Here is a 23212-nt window from a genome sequence, read left to right as displayed (position 1 = left end):
GGATCGCCTCACCTGGGGATTGAACCCAGGACCTTCTTGCTGTGAGGCAACAGTGTTACCCACTTAGCCACCGAGCCGCCCCACTTAAACTAGAGTAAGATAATGTTTACTATGGAAGCACTACTGTAAGTCACTCTGGATAAGAGCGTCTGCCAAATTCCGAAAATGTCAATGTAAATGGATTATTTAGGTGCATGTAAACTTGATGATAGGTTTACCTTTTTCATCTGATATTCACTTCACTTGAAAACACTTGACTGACTGTGGTTTGAACTTTCTATCGAATATGGTAGTTTTTTTTTTGTTTTTTTTTATTCCAAAAAGTTACAGTTATACTAAATTGCATACGTGATGGAACTTTTTTTGGAATCAAATAATAAAAGTAACCTGCAGGTGCTGTAGAATGGTCCATTCAGTATGTCCGTATGTTACATGAGAGGTGGAATTACTGTAACAAAGAAGCCTTTGACATGGTCGAGCCCGCTGAGGCTACAGGTATAGAGATTTACCAGTAAGAAGGAGAGCCACATGGTTGTATTTTTTTTTTTTACATCTAGCGATACATATTTGCTGTATGGGAGCTGGAGTGGCAAGCGCAGGTGATGTAAAACTGCGTTATTGTCTCTCATTACTATGGTAAATTCAGACTTTGTTCGGACGACAGGAGATAAATGAGGACATAAAGTGCTCGCGTTGGTGTTGAACGCACACCAAACATCCGGACTACCAGTTTATTCAGCTCGCTATCGCTTTTCAGCCTTCAGCTATTTTAATGCAGCATTTATAGTTTGTATTATTTATTTCGTTTCGGAATATGGGTGGAAGTCATTTTCAGGAACTTTTAAACTTTTATGGAGAAAATGGCTCTCTTTCGACGACAAATCTGGAGAATTTTCTGTACCTCATGACCTCCCGCTTATCTTCAGCAGCATCAGTAGACACCGGGGAGACTCCAGTGAACAACAGTGAGGTATATCAACACTGGTTATGTTTAACTGATATATGATTAACATACTAATTGTACTGTGATTATATTCTGCAGTGTTTGTCAGTGTTGGCTCTTCTGGATGAATTTGGGCTCTCTAATGTATCTGAAGTAACTGTGCATCAGTTAGAACTCATGTGCCCAGCTCTTCTTACTCAGGTCATCATGCCCCCCTGTCCCTACATGACCCCTGAGACCCAAACCATGAATGCCCAAGGTTAGTGCCTATAACATACACTGATCAGCCATAACAAAACCTTGTTTCTACACTCACTGTCCATTTTATCAGCTTCACTTAGCATATAGGAGCACTTTGTAGTTCTACAATTACTGACGGTAGTCCATCTATTTCTCTACATACGTTTTAGCCTGCTTTCACCCTGTTCTTCAATGGTCAGGACCCCCACAGGACCACCACAGAGCAGGTATTATTTGGGTGGTGAATCATTCTCAGCACTGCAGTAACACTGGCATGGTGGTGGTATGTTAGTGTGTGTTGTGCTAGTATGAGTGGATCAGACACAGCAGCACTGCTAGAGTTTTTAAATACCGTGTCCACTCACTGTCCACTCTATTAGACACTCCTACCTAGTTGGTCCACCTTGTAGATGTAAAGTCAGAGACGATTGCTCATCTATTGCTGCTGTTTGAGTTGGTCATCTTCTAGACCTTCATCAGTGGTCACAGGACGCTGCCCATGGGACGCTGTTGGCTGGATATTTTTGGTTGGTTGACTATTCTCAGTCCAGCAGTGACAGTGAGGTGTTTAAAAACTCCAGCAGCGCTGCTGTGTCTGATCCACTCATACCAGCACCATGTCAGTGTCACTGCAGTGCTGAGAATGATACATATACCTACCAATACCTACTCTGTAGTGGTCATGGGAGAGTCCTGACCAGGATAGTTTGTCATTATGTCAATTCAAGACATTTTTCAACATTTTGCAACATAAACACTGTATCTCAGAGCTTACCACAGACAAGAATTTCTACATTGTCGAGAAAAAAAGCAATGTGTACTAAACTTACTTGTAGTACACAACTCACACTACTTGATAATAAGATAAAAATTTTAAATTGATTTGCAAAAGGTGTCGCATTTCTAGGAAGCTTTTATGAGATTAAGAAATGTTATATATATTTTTATGTTTCTGTGGTGTAGGGTGTGTATTATCCGTTTTAACCCTCTCAGCTCTAATATATTAGTTCATTCAGAGTCACTCTTTTAAACTGTGTGATGAGAATGGCAGCTACCTGTGTTAAAGCACATTTTTGGGATCATGCATAAAAGATTAATTCAGAGTGAAGCATCAGTATTTGCAGAACTGACAAAGCATTTGTGACACTGCAAAAATGCAATATTATTATGTGCTCAAATAGAATTGGTGTTTTTTAGAAATAGTAAACATGTTTGACCAGTACTTGTTTTATTTATTTATTTATTAGGATTTTAATGTCATGTTTTACACACTTTGGTTACATTCAAGACAGAACATACTCGTTACACAAGATTCATCAGTTCACAAGTTTAATGTCAAACACAGTCATGGACAATTTTGTATTGCCAGTTCACCTCACTTAAATGTTTTTGGACTGTGAGAGGAAACCAGAGCTTCTGGAGAAAACCCACATAGACATGGGGAGAACATGCAAACTACCCAGACCGCTCCACTTGGGAATCATCCCAGGACCTTCTTGCTGTGAGGCGACAGACAGTGAAAAAACTACATTGTTGCCTCACAGCAAGAAGGTCCTGGGTTCAGTTCCCAGGGGGAGTGGTCCAGGTCCTTTCTGTGTTGAGTTTGCATGTTCTCCACGTGTCTGCGAGGGTTGACTGTGTTTGACATTAAAGGCTTGAACTTGAATCTTGTGTAACCAGTAATTACCTTTCCTGTCATAAATGTGACCAGTGTGTAAAACATGATGTTAAAATACAAATAAACAAACAAGATTAGTGCTTTCATGTAGTAAACACTACCAAAATCCCAGTGGAAAAAAATGGTACACTTTTTATTCATGAATATATTTTTATTTTACATTTAGACATTCTGTTGTTCTGTGTCATATGAGATTGGTCATAAATCTCTGATAAGTCTATGTGGAGGTAAGTATCAATTAATAGCATTGATTTACTGCCAGGATGGTCCTTTAAACCTAATACTTTATCAGACTTCAGTAAGATATGATATCACGACTGCCATATCAGTAATATGTCATGCCCTGTTTTGTTATCTTTTTCTTTTTTACAGTTTGGGGTTATGGCTTTCTGGCTGTGACAATAATTAATTTGGCCTCTCTGTTGGGGTTACTCCTAATTCCCTTAACTAAGAAATCCTACTTTCCAAAACTACTAACCTATTTTATTGGGTTGGCCATAGGAACACTATTCTCCAATGCAGTTCTACAACTTATTCCTGAGGTAAGAAGGAAATGTGAAGATTGGGGAATACAAAACAACTTCACTGTGAAAAAGAACCTCTGAATTTCACTGATCTTTTAAGAAAAAAAGAAAAAGTATTTGAGATTTTTAGGGGGTAAAACCACAGATTGTTCCACCTAACCTTAAAATGTCACCCTTAATTTTAATGACAAAACTACATTTTCTCTAACTTAAGTTGAAACTGACAGAATTCTTATGTATGGGTGATTCTTCAGTTGTGGGCTCTTTTGACCATCTTAACTTTTGAAAAATAAAATTAGGAATAATTTAGGTTTAATTATGTCAAGATAATGCTAAAGCAAAGATTTAATGATGGCTACAATTGAGCTTATATAGAATTTGAATATTTCATATTTATTTGCGAAGTGGCATAGCAAAATGTCATTATGTGTTGGTAATGACGTGTTGCGGTAATGACAATTTTTACTTTTTTTAAGAAAAAAACTAGCAAGGCCATGGATTTGCTAAAGCTAGTCAACAGCTAGTACAAGATGCACTTTAAATACATATAAATAATGTGTAAATTTCTTTTTTTTTGGTAAAGTACTGCCATACTGATGTAAATGGTAATGAATAAATATGCTCTATGATCAGGAGGAATACATGATTAAATTACTCACATTTCCAGACATTAAAATGTCAATCTTCTCTCATGGCTGGCATGTGCTTCCTTGCAAGTCTTTGTTTCCATGGTTACAACATAAACCTTCAAATGAGTCCCTACAGAAACCATACACTGTTGCGGTAATGACGATAATGCTGGGGACAGTAATATATTGCTCAAAAATATGCATAGGTTATACAAATATGGAAAAAAAAATTTACATTTTGTTTCTTTTTAAGTTATTATAAAACTCATATTGTGATTTTTATAATGAATTGATCACTTTTTAGCATTTTATTAGAGCAGAGAAGTTTTAAAGTCTGGGTTGGGGACAAGGCCAAAGTAGCAAAATATTGATGTTTAAATCATAAAAAATTTAAATCATAATTATTTTGGTATGTAATTTTTTTTAGTGATGCAATGAATGATCTGTTTAATACCTAAAATATTTGTTTTGTAATAAAGTATTTTTAACACAAATTTATAATTTAGGGACGTAAAAGTTCCCCCAATTGAAGAATCACCCGTATACATTATTCTTTATTTTACTGTAAATAGAACAGAATCTTTACTTTTAATTTGTGAATGGACGTTTTCGATTAAAACTGACAAAGCACATTATTTAAGTGTACCTGCATTCAAAAAAAGCAATATTGGTACCCTTAAACTAATATTTTATAACATTTTATATCATAGCTTATCATAGCTTCTGTAGTTCTGAATAAGATTCCTACACTTCTCTTCTGGTAGCTTTCTTACAGTGAGATGTATCTAAAGCAACCCCAAAACTGACCAATTACTATGTTTTCCAGGGCTCTGTATTCTTTGAATGCTCTGTTTTCTCCTATAAACACAGTTTTGGTGTGACTTTCAAAACAGCTCTTATTTAGTTTATTCTGTCCACAAGCATATTAGTCCAGAAGGTCTTTCTCCATCCCAGAAGGAACATTGAACTGGCCTTTTGTGTCTTGCTTGTAAAAGAGTGGTCCATATTTTAACAAAATGCCAGCTAACCAATTTTCGGCTATGTTTGTATATCTAAGTCTTAAAATATATTTTAGATATTATCTATTAAGGAATTATTACAGAGTCAGACATCATTTCAAACAACTTTAGTGGAAATTAAGAGTCTGTTTTCACATTAGGGACAGCTTGTTGGTGTATGTAGTAGTGAGGGTAATGCCCTGCACCAAACACCCAGAGAACTGATTTAAAAATCATGATCTGTTGGTCACTATCTGTTAGGATTACATTTCATTTACATTGTCAGCATTTAGCAGACGCTTTTATCCAAAGCTACTTACAGTACTGTGACAGTATACTGTCTAAGCAATTGAGGGTTAAGGGCCTTGCTCAAGGGCCCAACAGTGGCAACCTGGCAGTGGGGATATACAGTGTATCACAAAAGTGAGTACACCCCTCACATTTCTGCAGATATTTAAGTATATCTTTTCATGGGACAACACTGACAAAATGACACTTTGACACAATGAAAAGTAGTCTGTGTGCAGCTTATATAACAGTGTAAATTTATTCTTCCCTCAAAATAACTCAATATACAGCCATTAATGTCTAAACCACCGGCAACAAAAGTGAGTACACCCCTAAGAGACTACACCCCTAAATGTCCAAATTGAGCACTGCTTGTCATTTTCCCTCCAAAATGTCATGTGACTCGTTAGTGTTACTAGGTCTCAGGTGTGCATAGGGAGCAGGTGTGTTCAATTTAGTAGTACAGCTCTCACACGCTCTCATACTGGTCACTGAAAGTTCCAACATGGCACCTCATGGCAAAGAACTCTCTGAGGATCTTAAAAGACGAATTGTTGCGCTACATGAAGATGGCCAAGGCTACAAGAAGATTGCCAACAGCCTGAAACTGAGCTGCAGCACAGTGGCCAAGATCATCCAGCGTTTTAAAAGAGCAGGGTCCACTCAGAACAGACCTCGCATTGGTCGTCCAAAGAAGCTGAGTGCACATGCTCAGCGTCACATCCAACTGCTGTCTTTGAAAGATAGGCGCAGGAGTGCTGTCAGCATTGCTGCAGAAATTGAAAAGGTGGGGGGTCAGCCTGTCAGTGCTCAGACCATACACCGCACACTACATCAAATTGGTCTGCATGGCTGTCACCCCAGAAGGAAGCCTCTTCTGAAGTCTCTACATAAGAAAGCCCGCAAACAGTTTGCTGAAGACATGTCAACAAAGGACATGGATTACTGGAACCATGTCCTATGGTCTGATGAGACCAAGATTAATTTGTTTGGTTCAGATGGTCTCAAGCATGTGTGGCGGCAATCAGGTGAGGAGTACAAAGATAAGTGTGTCATGCCTACAGTCAAGCATGGTGGTGGGAATGCCATGGTCTGGGGCTGCATGAGTGCAGCAGGTGTTGGGGAGTTTTATTTCATTGAGGGACACATGAACTCCAATAAGTACTGTGAAATACTGAAGCAGAGCATGATCCCCTCCCTCCGGAAACTGGGTCGCAGGGAAGTGTTCCAGCATGATAATGACCCCAAACACACCTCTAAGACGACCACTGCTTTATTGAAGAGGCTGAGGGTAAAGGTGATGGACTGGCCAAGCATGTCTCCAGACCAAAACCAAATAGAACATCTTTGGGGCATCCTCAAGCGGAAGGTGGAGGAGCGCAAAGTCTCGAATATCCGCCAGCTCCGTGATGTCGTCATGGAGGAGTGGAAAAGCATTCCAGTGGCAACCTGTGAAGCTCTGGTAAACTCCATGCCCAGGAGAGTTAAGGCAGTTCTGGGAAATAATGGTGGCCACACAAAATATTGACACTTCAGGAACTTTCACTTAGGGGTGTACTCACTTTTGTTGCCGGTGGTTTAGACATTAATGGCTGTATATTGAGTTATTTTGAGGGAAGAATAAATTTACACTGTTATATAAGCTGCACACAGACTACTTTTCATTGTGTCAAAGTGTCATTTTGTCAGTGTTGTCCCATGAAAAGATATACTTAAATATCTGCAGAAATGTGAGGGGTGTACTCACTTTTGTGATACACTGTATATATATACAGTGTATCACAAAAGTGAGTACACCCCTCACATTTTTGCAAATATTTTATTATATCTTTTCATGGGACAACACTATAGACATGAAACTTGGATATAACTTACAGTAGTCAGTGTACAGCTTGTATAGCAGTGTAGATTTACTGTCTTCTGAAAATAACTCAACACACAGCCATTAATGTCTAAATGGCTGGCAACATAAGTGAGTACACCCCACAGTGAACATGTCCAAATTGTGCCCAAAGTGTCAATATTTTGTGTGACCACCATTATTATCCAGCACTGCCTTAACCCTCCTGGGCATGGAATTCACCAGAGCTGCACAGGTTGCTACTGGAATCCTCTTCCACTCCTCCATGATGACATCACGGAGCTGGTGGATGTTAGACACCTTGAACTCCTCCACCTTCCACTTGAGGATGCGCCACAGGTGCTCAATTGGGTTTAGTCCATCACCTTTACCTTCAGCTTCCTCAGCAAGGCAGTTGTCATCTTGGAGGTTGTGTTTGGGGTCGTTATCCTGTTGGAAAACTGCCATGAGGCCCAGTTTTCGAAGGGAGGGGATCATGCTCTGTTTCAGAATGTCACAGTACATGTTGGAATTCATGTTTCCCTCAATGAACTGCAGCTCCCCAGTGCCAGCAACACTCATGCAGCCCAAGACCATGATGCTACCACCACCATGCTTGACTGTAGGCAAGATACAGTTGTCTTGGTACTTCTCACCAGGGCGCCGCCACACATGCTGGACACCATCTGAGCCAAACAAGTTTATCTTGGTCTTGTCAGACCACAGGGCATTCCAGTAATCCATGTTCTTGGACTGCTTGTCTTCAGCAAACTGTTTGCGGGCTTTCTTGTGCGTCAGCTTCCTTCTGGGATGACGACCATGCAGACCGAGTTGATGCAGTGTGCGGCGTATGGTCTGAGCACTGACAGGCTGACCTCCCACGTCTTCAACCTCTGCAGCAATGCTGGCAGCACTCGTGTGTCTATTTTTTAAAGCCAACCTCTGGATATGACGCCGAACACGTGGACTCAACTTCTTTGGTCGACTCTGGCGAAGCCTGTTCCGAGTGGAACCTGTCCTGGAAAACCGCTGTATGACCTTGGCCACCATGCTGTAGCTCAGTTTCAGGGTGTTAGCAATCTTCTTATAGCCCAGGCCATCTTTGTGGAGAGCAACAATTCTATTTCTCACATCCTCAGAGAGTTCTTTGCCATGAGGTGCCATGTTGAATATCCAGTGGCCAGTATGAGAGAATTGTACCCAAAACACCAAATTTAACAGCCCTGCTCCCCATTTACACCTGGGACCTTGACACATGACACCAGGGAGGGACAACGACACATTTGGGCACAATTTGGACATGTTCACTGTGGGGTGTACTCACTTATGTTGCCAGCTATTTAGACATTAATGGCTGTGTGTTGAGTTATTTTCAGAAGACAGTAAATCTACACTGCTATACAAGCTGTACACTGACTACTCTATGTTATATCCAAGTTTCATGTCTATAGTGTTGTCCCATGAAAAGATATAATGAAATATTTGCAGAAATGTGAGGGGTGTACTCACTTTTGTGATACACTGTATATATACAGTGTATCACAAAAGTGAGTACACCACTCACATTTCTGCAGATATTTAAGTATATCTTTTCATGGGACAACACTGACAAAATGACACTTTGACACAATGAAAAGTAGTCTGTGTGCAGCTTATATAACAGTGTAAATTTATTCTTCCCTCAAAATAACTCAATATACAGCCATTAATGTCTAAACCACCGGCAACAAAAATGAGTACACCCCTTAGTGAAAGTTCCTGAAGTGTCAATATTTTGTGTGGCCACCATTATTTCCCAGAACTGCCTTAACTCTCCTGGGCATGGAGTTTACCAGAGCTTCACAGGTTGCCACTGGAATGCTTTTCCACTCCTCCATGACGACATCACGGAGCTGGCGGATATTCGAGACTTTGCGCTCCTCCACCTTCCGCTTGAGGATGCCCCAAAGATGTTCTATTGGGTTTAGGTCTGGAGACATGCTTGGCCAGTCCATCACCTTTACCCTCAGCCTCTTCAATAAAGCAGTGGTCGTCTTAGAGGTGTGTTTGGGGTCATTATCATGCTGGAACACTGCCCTGCGACCCAGTTTCCGGAGGGAGGGGATCATGCTCTGCTTCAGTATTTCACAGTACATATTGGAGTTCATGTGTCCCTCAATGAAATGTAACTCCCCAACACCTGCTGCACTCATGCAGCCCCAGACCATGGCATTCCCACCACCATGCTTGACTGTAGGCATGACACACTTATCTTTGTACTCCTCACCTGATTGCCGCCACACATGCTTGAGACCATCTGAACCAAACAAATTAATCTTGGTCTCATCAGACCATAGGACATGGTTCCAGTAATCCATGTCCTTTGTTGACATGTCTTCAGCAAACTGTTTGCGGGCTTTCTTGTGTAGAGACTTCAGAAGAGGCTTCCTTCTGGGGTGACAGCCATGCAGACCAATTTGATGTAGTGTGCGGCGTATGGTCTGAGCACTGACAGGCTGACCCCCCACCTTTTCAATCTCTGCAGCAATGCTGACAGCACTCCTGCGCCTATCTTTCAAAGACAGCAGTTGGATGTGACGCTGAGCACGTGCACTCAGCTTCTTTGGACGACCAACGCGAGGTCTGTTCTGAGTGGACCCTGCTCTTTTAAAATGCTGGATGATCTTGGCCACTGTGCTGCAGCTCAGTTTCAGGGTGTTGGCCATCTTCTTGTAGCCTTGGCCATCTTCATGTAGCGCAACAATTCGTCTTTTAAGATCCTCAGAGAGTTCTTTGCCATGAGGTGCCATGTTGGAACTTTCAGTGGCCAGTATGAGAGAGTGTGAGAGCTGTACTACTAAATTGAACACACCTGCTCCCTATGCACACCTGAGACCTAGTAACACTAACAAATCACATGACATTTTGGAGGGAAAATGACAAGCAGTGCTCAATTTGGACATTTAGGGGTGTAGTCTCTTAGGGGTGTACTCACTTTTGTTGCCGGTGGTTTAGACATTAATGGCTGTATTTTGAGTTATTTTGAGGGAAGAATAAATTTACACTGTTATATAAGCTGCACACAGACTACTTTTCATTGTGTCAAAGTGTCATTTTGTCAGTGTTGTCCCATGAAAAGATATACTTAAATATCTGCAGAAATGTGAGAGGTGTACTCACTTTTGTGATACACTGTATATATATATACACACTACCGGTCAAAAGTTTTAGAACACCCCAATTTTTCAATTTTTTATTGAAATTTATGCAGTTTAATGTCTTATTGTACTCTGAAATTAAGACATAGAACAAAAAAACAACTGAAGTTAAAAAAAATAAATCATGGAATTAATTTATAAACCAAAATGTATTATAAAAGTTTGATTCATTTAAGTAGATACCTTTGCCAGATAAAACAGCTGAACACACTCGTGGCATTCTTTCTACAGTGGAAATTAAATATTCTTTAGAAAGTTCTTGCCAACTCTGTTGCAGACGTTCCCATAAATGTGTGGCACATGTAGGCTGCTTTGCTTTCACTCTTCTGTCCAGTTCATCCCAAACCAACTCAATGGGGTTTAAATCTGGAGACTGTGCTGGCCACTCCATGTTTTCAAGCTTACCATGTTGTTCTTTTTTCCAAAGGTTCTGGCAAAGATTGGACTTATGTTTTGGGTCATTATCTTGCTGTAGGATGAACCCCTGACCAACTACGCGCATCCCAGTGGGTACTGCATGGTGCTGCAGAATGCTGTGGTAGCCGTTTTGGTTCAGGGTGCCTCTCACTCTGTACAAGTGACCGACCCTGGATCCAGCAAAACAGCCCCAGACCATCACGCTTCCTTCTCCATGTTTGACAGTTGATGTCACACACTGAGGAACCATCCTTTCGCCTACTCTACGGCGTACAAAAATCCTGCGTGATAAACCGAAGATTTCAATTTTTGATTAATCAGTCCATAAAACCTTCTTCCAGTCTTCAATAGTCCATCGGTGGTGTTTCATGGCCCAGGCAAGCCTCTTTTTCTTATTCTGACATCTTAGCAATGGCTTTCTTGCTGCAACTCAACCTGTCAAACCTGCAACTCGAAGTCTTCTCTTCACAGTTGAAACTGAGACTTGCTTACTACGACCACTATTAAGCTGTGCTTGAAGCTGTTGTCCTGTATGCCGCCTATCACGCAAGCTGTTGACTCTCAGAAACTTGTCTTCTAATTCTGTTGTGGCTTTGGGTCTGCCAGACCTCTTACTGTCAGAGTTTCCCCAAGTTTCTAAGTGCCTTTTGATGGTGAAGGAAACTGTACTCACTGACAACTAGATTTTTTTCACAATTTTTCTATAGAAAAGGCCTACATTTTTAAGTGTTACGATGGTCTGTCTCTCTTCCATTGTTAATTGCATTTTTTTGCCATTTTTATAACAACACAATACTTTCTGCAGAACAATACTGTTCAAATAATGCTCACAAGGGTATGGTACCACAGTGTGTTCCAACACTAATTTTATAGAGGGTGTTGTAAGCAATCAAGAAAAATTGGAAGACCTATAGGAATTGGTAGCACCAACTTTCAAGGCTTGATCAACCTCCATTACTGCAGAACAGCTTTAAGTTGTTAACCATTTTTTGTTCCCTGAAAAAGGCCATTTTGTATAATTCTGAAATGTACTGTACATTATTTTTCAGTATAGGGTAACCTCACTTTTTTTTAATCTCTGACAGTTCAGCACTTACCTTTGTACCACTTCAAGCTATTCATTGGACTTGAACTGCTTGAGTTTCAATAAAAAAACTGGAAAAATTGGGGTGTTCTAAAACTTTTGACCGGTAGTGTATGTATGTGTATATATATATATATATATATATATACTGTATATATATATATATTTAGGGCTGGACGATATGGCTACAATTTATATCACGATATAACTCCTAATTTCGGTCGATACGATATAATTCCGATATCGATATGAATAATACAAATGTCAGAAAAACTGCCAAAAACTTGCTTGAATTTGTTAAAAACTCTGTTATATGGGTTCTGGTTTCATTCTGTGTGTTGCAGTATCATGTCCCCCTGTTCCTGGTATGATGCCCTACTTTTGGGTGTATTGTCCTCCTTTTTGTGACTATGAATGTGGCCACCCTAGGCTAGTGGCTGTTGATCCAGTAGTGTTTTGGTCACTCACTCATTTACCTATGGCAGTGAGTGCCATGTGGAATTACATCAAGCCAAGCATAATAAGCTTTTTATTTTTTCTCATTTTCCCTGTGAAAAACTAAAATATAGCCTATAACCTTAACAGAATTTTAAAGATATTCCTTTGCAATACTTCATCATTTGACTGCAGACTTGTGTGTACTGATGAGACTCATCTGAACCCCAGAACATGCTAGTGTGAATGCATGGAAAACCAATTTTAATTTTCTTTCAAGAATATGATACATTCTGACCAACACTATTAAGCTAAATCAGCATTGAAATCGCCCAATCTGGCAACACTGGAACGCAAATATCCCGTCGTCGAGCGCCACAACTAATAATAGTTGTATTAATAACTGGTATTAGTACTCAGTAGTATTAGTACTCAGTAGTAGTACTTCTTCTGTAATAGTGTTGGTGGTTGACATTTATGTTAAATGTGTTACTGCACTGTTTTGGTGGAGAACTACATGCTTGACGTGCGCTGTTGAATTGCGTCCCTGTGAGAACACCTGCGAGCAAAAATGCTTCTGCAAAAAAGTAACACCGGCAAAGCGGCCACCCCCGGCTCCGCCCCTGACTGTGGATGCTCGTTCACTCACCGCTGTTGAACTCATTTAGTCGCTAATATCCACCGTGTTGTAGCGGAGTGTAATCAGAGCGGTAACGCTGAGCACCGGCTTCGTGCCTGTGGCGTACGTCATCACGCACTGACGTAATGCATATCGATCGAATTTGTTTAAAAATCATATCACCGTTATTGAAACATTTTCTATCGCGATATATATCTATATCGAATTATTGTCCAGCACTATATATATAAAGTAGTCTGAGTAAGCTTAAATTATTAAACAATTACAAGTAAATTTAAAAGTTTAAGTCTTTTGTTTTACCTGAATTTACAGGCGCTTGGATTTAACCCGAAAACTGACAACTATGTGTCAAAGGCAGTTGGGATTTTTGGAGGATTCTACCTTCTATTCTTTACTGAACGGGTCCTAAAAATAGCACTCAAAGCAGATTCCGAGGTAAGGGCTCAGCCATGACTGGATTACTCTCATAAAGGGTTTTGATCAGTGTACATGTGGAATCTTCATATCTCTTTCTTAGAATTGCCACAGTCACTTTCCTTCACTGCAAACCAGTGATGTCACCATCACCAGCTTCAGCAATGACCATGTCATCAACAATGACAAAAGTGAAATCATTACAAACAGTAACCATGGTGAAACCATACCAAGTGATTCCAGTGAGGAGCCAAAGTCGCCAACCAGTGGTCCAGTCAATGAACAGGTAACTCTGACTGCTCGTTTGTATCAGCATCAAATTCCTTATTTTTTACAAGTATTTCATGGCTGGAGACATATTAACCAGAGGTTTGCAAATCTTTATTTCTCAGCTTGTATTTTATATTTATTTTGTGTCTGAGCCACAGTGCATTGATTTATAACTATCAGCAGCGATGACTAATGATTAACAGAAAACAGCAGGATACTCTGAACTTTTATAAACACGTGTAACAGCTTTTCCGTTTAGTCTTCAGGTTTTAGATCAGCCTTGACATTCTTTCTTTATCACATTTTTATGATTTGCTGCTTGTCTGAGTTGTCCTGATTTACACCTAAGCTTTGTGTCTTACCCTGGTATTTTAAATACCAGAGGTCATGTCTAATCTTTTTTGTAGAGTTAAAGTTTGTAAACACCAAACACCAAAATATCCCATTCAAAATAATGGGTGTTATTATGCTTGAACAGCCTCCACCCATCTGGAAATGTGTTTGTAATATGGCTACAGAAATTCACTTCCATTCAGCCTCAAAAAGTTTAGTGAGGTATTGCTTGGTGTGTACCAACTCAGCTCAGGTCTTAATAACAAGTTAAAAGCATACTGTGGTCTTTAGAAAACCAATATCATTTTATTTTTATGTTTGACCACAGCTTTATGTTGCTCAGGGTTGCAGCTGGTCCAGTCTCCCCAGAATCACCGGATGCAATGCAATAACACACCTCGGACAGGACACCAATTCATTGTGGGGTTTCAACCATCCCCATTCTCAGAAATAGCCATTCATGTCTTGATGCAGATGCCTGACAGGCTGATAGCACCACTGGTGATTCCAGCAGTAATGGCAATGAGTGCTGAACACTCATATATGGCAATATAAGTTCGCTTTAGTGCAACTAAGAGGCCCAGTTTAAACACAAACAGCCCCACAACAACTGTTAGCCTATACACCCATCATCCATAATATTAACCACCTCCTTGTTTCTACACTTATTGTCCATTTTATCAGCTCCACTTACCATATAGAAGCACTTTGTAGTTATACAATTACTGACTGTAGTCCATCTGTTTCTCTGCATGCTTTGTTAGCCCCCTTTCATGCTGTTCTTCAATGGTCAGGACTCTCCCAGGACCACTACAGAGTAGGTATTATTTGAGTGGTGGGTCATTCTCAGCACTGCAGTGACACTGACATGGTGGTGGTGTGTTAGTGTCTGTTGTGCTGGTATGAGTGAATCAGACACAGCAGCACTGATGGAGTTTTTTAAACACCTCACTCTCACTGCTGGACTGAGAATATTCCACAAACCAAAAATATATCCAGCCAACAGCGCCCTGTGGGCAGTGTAATGTGACCACTGATGAAGGTTAGAAGATGACCAACTCAAACAGCAGCAATAGATGAGCGATCGTCTCTGACTTTACATCTACAAGGTGGACCAACTAGGTAGGAGTGTCTAATAGAGTGGACAGTGAGTGGACACGGTATTTAAAAACTCCAGCAGCACTGCTCTGTCTGATCCACTCACACCAGCACAACACACACTAACACACCACCAACATGTCAGTGTCACTGCAGTGCTGAGAATGATTCACCACCTAAATAATACCTGCTCTGTAATGGTCCTGTGGGGGTCCTGACCATTGAAGAACAGGATTAAAGCAGGCTACAAAGATATGTAGAGAAATAGATGGACTACAGTCAGTAACATTTCATTGTATTTTATTACCCAAGAGAATAGATTACCACTGCACCAACGCCCAATTGTGGTGTGCCTTTATCTAATACTTAGATACGTGCATGTTGGTGTTAGGCTTCCATGCTGCTACTTGGCCTTGAAAAGCCAATCTATAATCTGTACTGTTTAAAAGGAGAGCAGGCAATTATTGTACCTTTAGCACCTTGTGAGCTTGATACATACGCTGGTATGGTATATCATTTTGTGCAGCAGTTGCTACTTAATGCACTTAGTCAACTATACAGTAACAGCACTTGATCACAGCACAGTTAAAAATGGAAACTCTAGCTTAGCAGGCATTTAATTAACTGACCTTTTATAAAAGTGGCCACTTATAACAGTTCCGCACTGAATTCTTTGGTACAACCCAGTGGTTGTATGCTTGCTTTTATACAACATCCTGTCTTAAAACTACCACTCAATGGCTGCATTTATATTCATATTTGTGCCTCTTTCTGTGTTTAGGAGACATGCATGCTGTTAGCATGTCGCTGGCTGCGAGGAGAACGTGGGTCAGATATAAAAACATTGGCTTGGATGATCACCCTGAGTGATGCACTGCATAACTTCATAGATGGACTGGCTATCGGAGTCTCCTTCACAGTCTCTCTCCTCACTGGCTTTAGCACCTCCATAGCCATTGTTTGTGAGGAGTTTCCTCATGAACTAGGTTAAATACACACTACACAACCCAAAATGTCAAGAATATTAATTACATTTGTGTTTCTTCCTAACTGGCCTGGTTTCTCTTTTGTTTCTGTCTTTGTGTCTAGGTGACTTTGTAATCCTGTTGAGCTCTGGCATGAGTGTGCGTCAAGCAGTGTTCTTTAACTTGCTCTCGGCTATGAGTTGTTATCTGGGTTTGGTGTTGGGCATTGTGTTGGGTAGCAACTTTGCTCCGAATGCCATTTTTGCTATCGCTGGTGGAATGTTTCTCTACATTGCTCTTGCAGACATGGTAAGTCAATATAGTATTAAGAGTATTGTCTTCAATTATTAACCCCTTGGTGCACCAGCCTAAAACTGTCGGTCAGCCTGTTTTTACCTATTAAACCTTGAATGGTCTGCTCCATGTGGTTGAGCTTACTTTGAGTCTAAATACTTGGGTAAAAATAAGCTGTATTTAAATAATCTTGTCTGGGCTGTATCTACTCCTTGGTTGACATGTGTTAAACTCAAAAATTATGGTAGATGACACTGCGGTTTTAAGAAAACTGCCTTTCTCACCTATATGTCAACTCGAAGCAAGCTGCTGAAAAATCCTACATGAAACGCATCATTTTTGTAATCATTTCAACTGTTTGGCAGAAGCTCATTAAAAATACTGAATGAAAATATGAATTGTTTGTTGCTCAAATCAAATTGTTTAATTGTATTTATTTATAACACATGTCAAACTTAGCGAGAACTTAAAAGATGATAACTCTGATATGATTGTCTTAAAATTAGGGCTGTCGAAGTTAACGCGATAATAACGCATTAACGCAATCTCAATTTAACGCGATTATCAAAATTAGTGCCGTTAACGCAAATTCTAGTTCATGTTGAGACTTGACTGGTAGAACAAACGTTTTAATGTCGGACTTGCCACCGTTTTTTATTTGCAGTTTGTTAACATAATGTTACCGAGCGTGGTAGTGTCGTAGTAATGCACTTGCATAATAAAGAAGCTGCCAGTCCTCCATTCACGTAACGCTAGGACGGACACTTAAAAATCCTCCTTTTGGAGTGAACTGGTTTCATTTTTGATCAATATTATTTACCATTGGCTCAGGTACATGTCGAAACAAATGCTTTGTATTTCATTGGTTTAACAGCCTCATTTGACTCCTTATAGAGCTACCACTGGCCAATCGGAGAAGGTCCGCCCTCTAAATGCTAGTCTGTGATTGGGTGGTTGAATTTCGCCCGCCCTCTCTGTTTTGTAAACACCGCTACCTGAGTCAATCACTCAGCTCTCATGATCAGGAACGCGGTGAAAATGCCAAAAAGTAAACTTTTGAGGCAGCGATGAACGGACCTAAATATGAAAAGACACAACATTTAGTGAGTAAAACAGTCATTTGTTATATAATTCTTGCTTAAATTGGTCAAAAACTGTTATATGGGTTCTGGATTCATTCTGTGTGTTGCAGTAGCATGTCCCCCTGTTCCTAATAAGATGTCCGGCTTTTTGGGGTGTAATGAATTTTTTTTGTTACTATGAATCTGGCCACCCTAGTCTAAACACACTCAGTTCGTGTAGAAACGTCCATTAAACCATTGGATAGTATTACTGCCTAGTATGTGAGTGAATAAAACTCCCTTACAGTTTTCTCTTGTCCCAGCAGTTTTTAACATTAGTACATTTAGCATAAAATGTGTTCACCATTGTAATTGTAACATTTCACTTAAAAATCCTTGTTTTCTATAACATTTACACAGATTTTTTTTAATGCGATTAATCGCGATTAACTATATGAAATTCTGAGATTAATCGCGATTAAAAATTTTAATCGTTTGACAGCCCTACTTAAAATACACTGTAAAATCGTACATAAACTGCATCTTCCACAATGCATGCCCCTAAAGTGATCGCATCCTGCACTAGATGGCAGTGTTTCCACATCAGCGTTTAACTGAGGCGGTTTTCCAACAAGTGATGTTGAGAAATATTTACAAATAATCCTAGAATTTATAAGAAGAGAAAATTGAAGCAGAAGGAAGATAATTTAATAAAAGATGGAAAAGTGAATACAAGTTTGTGCTTTAAGAAGAAAAACCGTTACGTCTGTTGTGTTATGAGGCCATGTCTGTGGTAAAGAAGTACAATATAAATCTATATATACAGTGTATCACAAAAGTGAGTACACCCCTCACATTTCTGCAGATATTTAAGTATATCTTTTCATGGGACAACACTGACAAAATGACACTTTGACACAATGAAAAGTAGTCTGTGTGCAGCTTATATAACAGTGTAAATTTATTCTTCCCTCAAAATAACTCAATATACAGCCATTAATGTCTAAACCACCGGCAACAAAAGTGAGTACACCCCTAAGAGACTACACCCCTAAATGTCCAAATTGAGCACTGCTTGTCATTTTCCCTCCAAAATGTCATGTGATTTGTTAGTGTTACTAGGTCTCAGGTGTGCATAGGGAGCAGGTGTGTTCAATTTAGTAGTACAGCTCTCACACTCTCTCATACTGGTCACTGAAAGTTCCAACATGGCACCTCATGGCAAAGAACTCTCTGAGGATCTTAAAAGACGAATTGTTGCGCTACATGAAGATGGCCAAGGCTACAAGAAGATTGCCAACACCCTGAAACTGAGCTGCAGCACAGTGGTCAAGATCATCCAGCGTTTTAAAAGAGCAGGGTCCACTCAGAACAGACCTCGCGTTGGTCGTCCAAAGAAGCTGAGTGCACGTGCTCAGCGTCACATCCAACTGCTGTCTTTGAAAGATAGGCGCAGGAGTGCTGTCAGCATTGCTGCAGAGATTGAAAGGGTGGGGGGTCAGCCTGTCAGTGCTCAGACCATACGCCGCACACTACATTAAATTGGTCTGCATGGCTGTCACCCCAGAAGGAAGCCTCTTCTGAAGTCTCTACACAAGAAAGCCTGCAAACAGTTTGCTGAAGACATGTCAACAAAGGACATGGATTACTGGAACCATGTCCTATGGTCTGATGAGACCAAGATTAATTTATTTGGTTCAGATGGTCTCAAGCATGTGTGGTGGCAATCAGGTGAGGAGTACAAAGATAAGTGTGTCATGCCTACAGTCAAGCATGGTGGTGGGAATGCCATGGTCTGGGGCTGCATGAGTGCAGCAGGTGTTGGGGAGTTACATTTCATTGAGGGACACATGAACTCCAATATGTACTGTGAAATACTAAAGCAGAGCATGATCCCCTCCCTCCGGAAACTGGGTCGCAGGGCAGTGTTCCAGCATGATAATGACCCCAAACACACCTCTAAGACGACCACTGCTTTATTGAAGAGGCTGAGGGTAAAGGTGATGGACTGGCCAAGCATGTCTCCAGACCTAAACCCAATAGAACATCTTTGGGGCATCCTCAAGCGGAAGGTGGAGGAGCGCAAAGTCTCGAATATCCGCCAGCTCCGTGATGTCGTCATGGAGGAGTGGAAAAGCATTCCAGTGGCAACCTGTGAAGCTCTGGTAAACTCCATGCCCAGGAGAGTTAAGGCAGTTCTGGGAAATAATGGTGGCCACACAAAATATTGACACTTCAGGAACTTTCACTAAGGGGTGTACTCACTTTTGTTGCCGGTGGTTTAGACATTAATGGCTGTATATTGAGTTATTTTGAGGGAAGAATAAATTTACACTCCTATATAAGCTGCACACAGACTACTTTTCATTGTGTCAAAGTGTCATTTTGTCAGTGTTGTCCCATGAAAAGATATACTTAAATATCTGCAGAAATGTGAGGGGTGTACTCACATTTGTGATACACTGTACATCATAAATATACAGTATAAATTTGCCATTTTGACACCAAACACAGAATTTAGCATCCAAGAAAAACAACAAATTGTCCGAGACTTAAATGGCAGACTGCAATCAGTACGGGATACGTTACAATCGGCTCTTTGAGGGCCACCATAGTGCAGATGTGACCCTGGTGAGAATGAGTTTGACACCCCTGATTTAAAATATTCTAACAGTGACATTTGCAGAGCAGTCAGAATGTGAATGATGTTAATAAATGGTATGTATGTAATTTAAAGATTTGTGTCACTCCTGGATTCTTGGGTGGCATAGCGGTAAATAACGCTAGCCCAGACCCAGGGTCAGAATAAACGCTGACCAGAAGCATTGTCCATCACATTTGACTAGCTTTTTCAAGCTTACAGTTTTGGCTGGGAAACAAGTGGTATAAAAGTGGTCAGGAAAGACCAAATGAAAGAAAACAAAGACTGCTGAGGTAAAACTATTATGAAATTTGGCACTAAGAAAAAGTTTTAATTGTTCTATATTTTGTGTTTGCTGTTAGCTAGAGAGAATTATGGTTATGCCATGTTTGAAATCTCTGAAATGTACTGTAATAGTGCTTCAAGTGATTAAACAGCACATTTTTGGTAAAGCAAGAATAATAAATTGACTTAAGGCATAGGCCCCAGTAACTAAACTGCTAGAAGGCTTGCACCAAGGGTTAATCAAATGACCTGTATGAAGGTCTGAAATTTGTATCTGTTTGTCTGAAAATGTTTCTTTCAGTTTCCAGAAATAAATGAAATAATGTCTGCACATGCCAAAGGCTCTAGAGAGAAAGTCATATTCTTCCTGCTCCAAAACGGTGGCCTGCTATCTGGCTTTTCCATCATCCTCCTCATCACCATATTTGCTGGGGACATCAGTTTTGGATAGAGCGGAGGGACAACAGAGAAGAGAGAACAATCATGGGTTTATTTTGACTGGCCAGATATACAAGCCTAACCCTAGTGCTGAAATTGTGTAAAAAACTATTATGACCTACTTTTAAAGTTTCTGACTATAAAACTAATGTTTGTTCTTATACAGCATTACTTTTTTAGTGATTTGTATTTAGTCAGGTAATTGCAACACTAAGGATCTGTAGTTTTTACTTAACAATGAACCAGTAAGAAAAATCCAGTGGAACAGTTAACCACTTTTGTTGGTTTAAGCAAAACCTCCATGGGAATGATTAACTTTAGTTCTTTTCATACTGCCAAGAGACCAACAGTTTAATACCAGAATGGGGGAAAAGATCATGTTAAGGTTTAGTTGACTCCTTTTCCAGCTGTTTTATAAAATCATGGAACTTTAAAAGATCTATTTTTGTTGTACTGTGGTAAAAGGACTTTTTTATTTTTACTTTCACTATATGTTTCCTAAACTGTAAAAAATAATAATAAGCTTACTGTTTTTAGATAGATAGATAGATAGATAGTTTAACCACACTAACATGAATGTGTAATAAACACTGTTCGGATTTATTAGCAGCTGAACTTGTGACAATAAAATTTATTATGTGTGTCAGAAGCCTGCAGAGAAATGTGATGCAAAAACTTATTAAGAATACAACTATCACAAGTGTTAGTTTAAGAAGTGGAGAAACTATTCATGTACCAGTCTTCATTACAATCAGAACCACATATTTACAATATGAACAAATTAGAATTTTGGATTGTTATTTTGAATTCCTTCATTCACACACAGCTAGTGGAATTTTTGTATCTCCTATTAACCTGACTGCATGTCTTTGGACTGTGAGAGGAAACCAAAGTACCCGGAGAAAACCCACACGGACACGTGGAGAACATGCAAACTCCACACAGAAAGGACCCAAATCCACCTGGGAATTGAACCCAGGACCTTCTTGCTGTAAGGTGACAATGCCACCCACCGAGCCACTGTGTTGCCCCTATTTTAATTCTGTTAAACTCGTAAATGATGCATAATCTTTGTGCTGTTACATTTAAAATGTACTCTAATGTGTATGTAATCAAGCTGAACACAAAACACTACGTCACGTCACTATGCCATTATTGCTTTGCAATGGTTGGCAGCATTTTTTTAAAAGGTAGAAAAACAAGAAAGTAAAATCTTTATATTGTCCTCACTAGCCTGTCCTGCATAATGTTTTTAAATAACTTTTTTAAATCACAGAAAACTGTAAAACAACTTGACATGTTAAATCACATGTCAAACTCAAGACCCGCAGGCGAAATCCGGCCCACCACGTCTTTAAGTAGAAAAACCGGTATGTCTCATGTTATGAGGCTTTGTCTGTGGTAAAGGAATACAATATAAATGTAGATATACATGATAAATATGCAGTATAAATTTGGCATAATGCAGATGTGGAAATGAGTTTGACACCCCTGTGTTAAATGATGCCAGTCTAGGAATATTTCACCAGATTTGATAACATTTTGATTGTGACTGTGACTTTAAATAATCTTTTGGAAAAAGAAACTATTTAAACTATTTTTGTATTAAGCTCTTTTTGTTTAGAACTAACATTACACCTAAAAGCAGAACATTTTATGACAGTAGATCATTATTAAGAATAATTACATTATCGCTCGGCTGCTTTTGGATTTATGGGTCGCCACAGCAATTCATTCTGACTTGGCACAGTTTTCATGATAGATGCTTCTCTGGGACCAGTAGTGAAAGCACACTGACAAGTGAACCTCTCAATGGCAAAAAATTTTTGGCCATACCTAAGAGTTTGAACCCTGGATCTTACTTTGGTGGGCTAACGTGATTTACCGCTGCGCCAGGGCGGCATGGTGGCTAAGTGGGTAGCACTATCGCCTCACAGCAAGAAGGTCCTGTGTTCGATCCCCAGGTGGGGCGGTCCAGGTCCTTTCTGTGTGGAGTTTGCATGTTCTACCCGTGTCTGCGTGGGTTTCCTCCGGGTGCTCCGGTTTCCTCCCACTGTCCAAAGACATGCAAGTGAGGTGAATTGGGGACACTAAATTGTCCATGACTGTTTGATATAAACTTGTGAACTAATGAATATTGTATAACTACCATTTCTGTCATGAATGTAACCATAAGTGTGTAAAATAAAGCAATAAGCCACGAGAGGCCGTGCGTTACTGTGATTTTAGCACGGGGATGACGTTTTTGGCACGACACGAAGCGGAGTGCCTAAAACTTCTTTCCCCGTGCTAAAATCATAACAGTAATGCACGGTCTCGAGTGGCTTATTGCTTTTATAAAACGGCGGTCAACATAAAATACAATAAATACAAAAAATTTTAATTAATAAATGTATTTATTGTGTATAAACTTACAATAAAGCATTCTTCCGCGACGCCAGGTAGTTCGATAAACAGTGTTGCTAGGCAACATGAGGGCGAAAATAACATTAACTTTCTC

At 39.9% G+C, this 23212-nt stretch overlaps 1 protein-coding gene across 1 annotated transcript; it reads left to right on the top strand.

Moving 5' to 3' along the window:
• The first annotated feature begins 479 nt into the window (after window positions 1-479).
• Window positions 480-21361, top strand: slc39a8 (solute carrier family 39 member 8). Its single transcript, XM_062996009.1, has 8 exons — window positions 480-970; window positions 1043-1202; window positions 3234-3403; window positions 13226-13348; window positions 13431-13613; window positions 15810-16014; window positions 16118-16302; window positions 20576-21361. The coding sequence occupies exons 1-8, from the start codon at window positions 815-817 to the stop codon at window positions 20723-20725; spliced, it is 1332 nt and encodes a 443-aa protein (XP_062852079.1). The 5' UTR covers window positions 480-814; the 3' UTR covers window positions 20726-21361.
• Window positions 21362-23212: the final 1851 nt, after the last annotated feature.

This window comes from Trichomycterus rosablanca, chromosome 5 (genome assembly GCF_030014385.1).
Source record: "Trichomycterus rosablanca isolate fTriRos1 chromosome 5, fTriRos1.hap1, whole genome shotgun sequence".
NCBI classification, from domain to species: Eukaryota; Metazoa; Chordata; class Actinopteri; order Siluriformes; family Trichomycteridae; genus Trichomycterus; species Trichomycterus rosablanca.
Note: the sequence above shows the minus strand (reverse complement) of the source record. Positions and strands in the feature narration are given on the sequence as shown.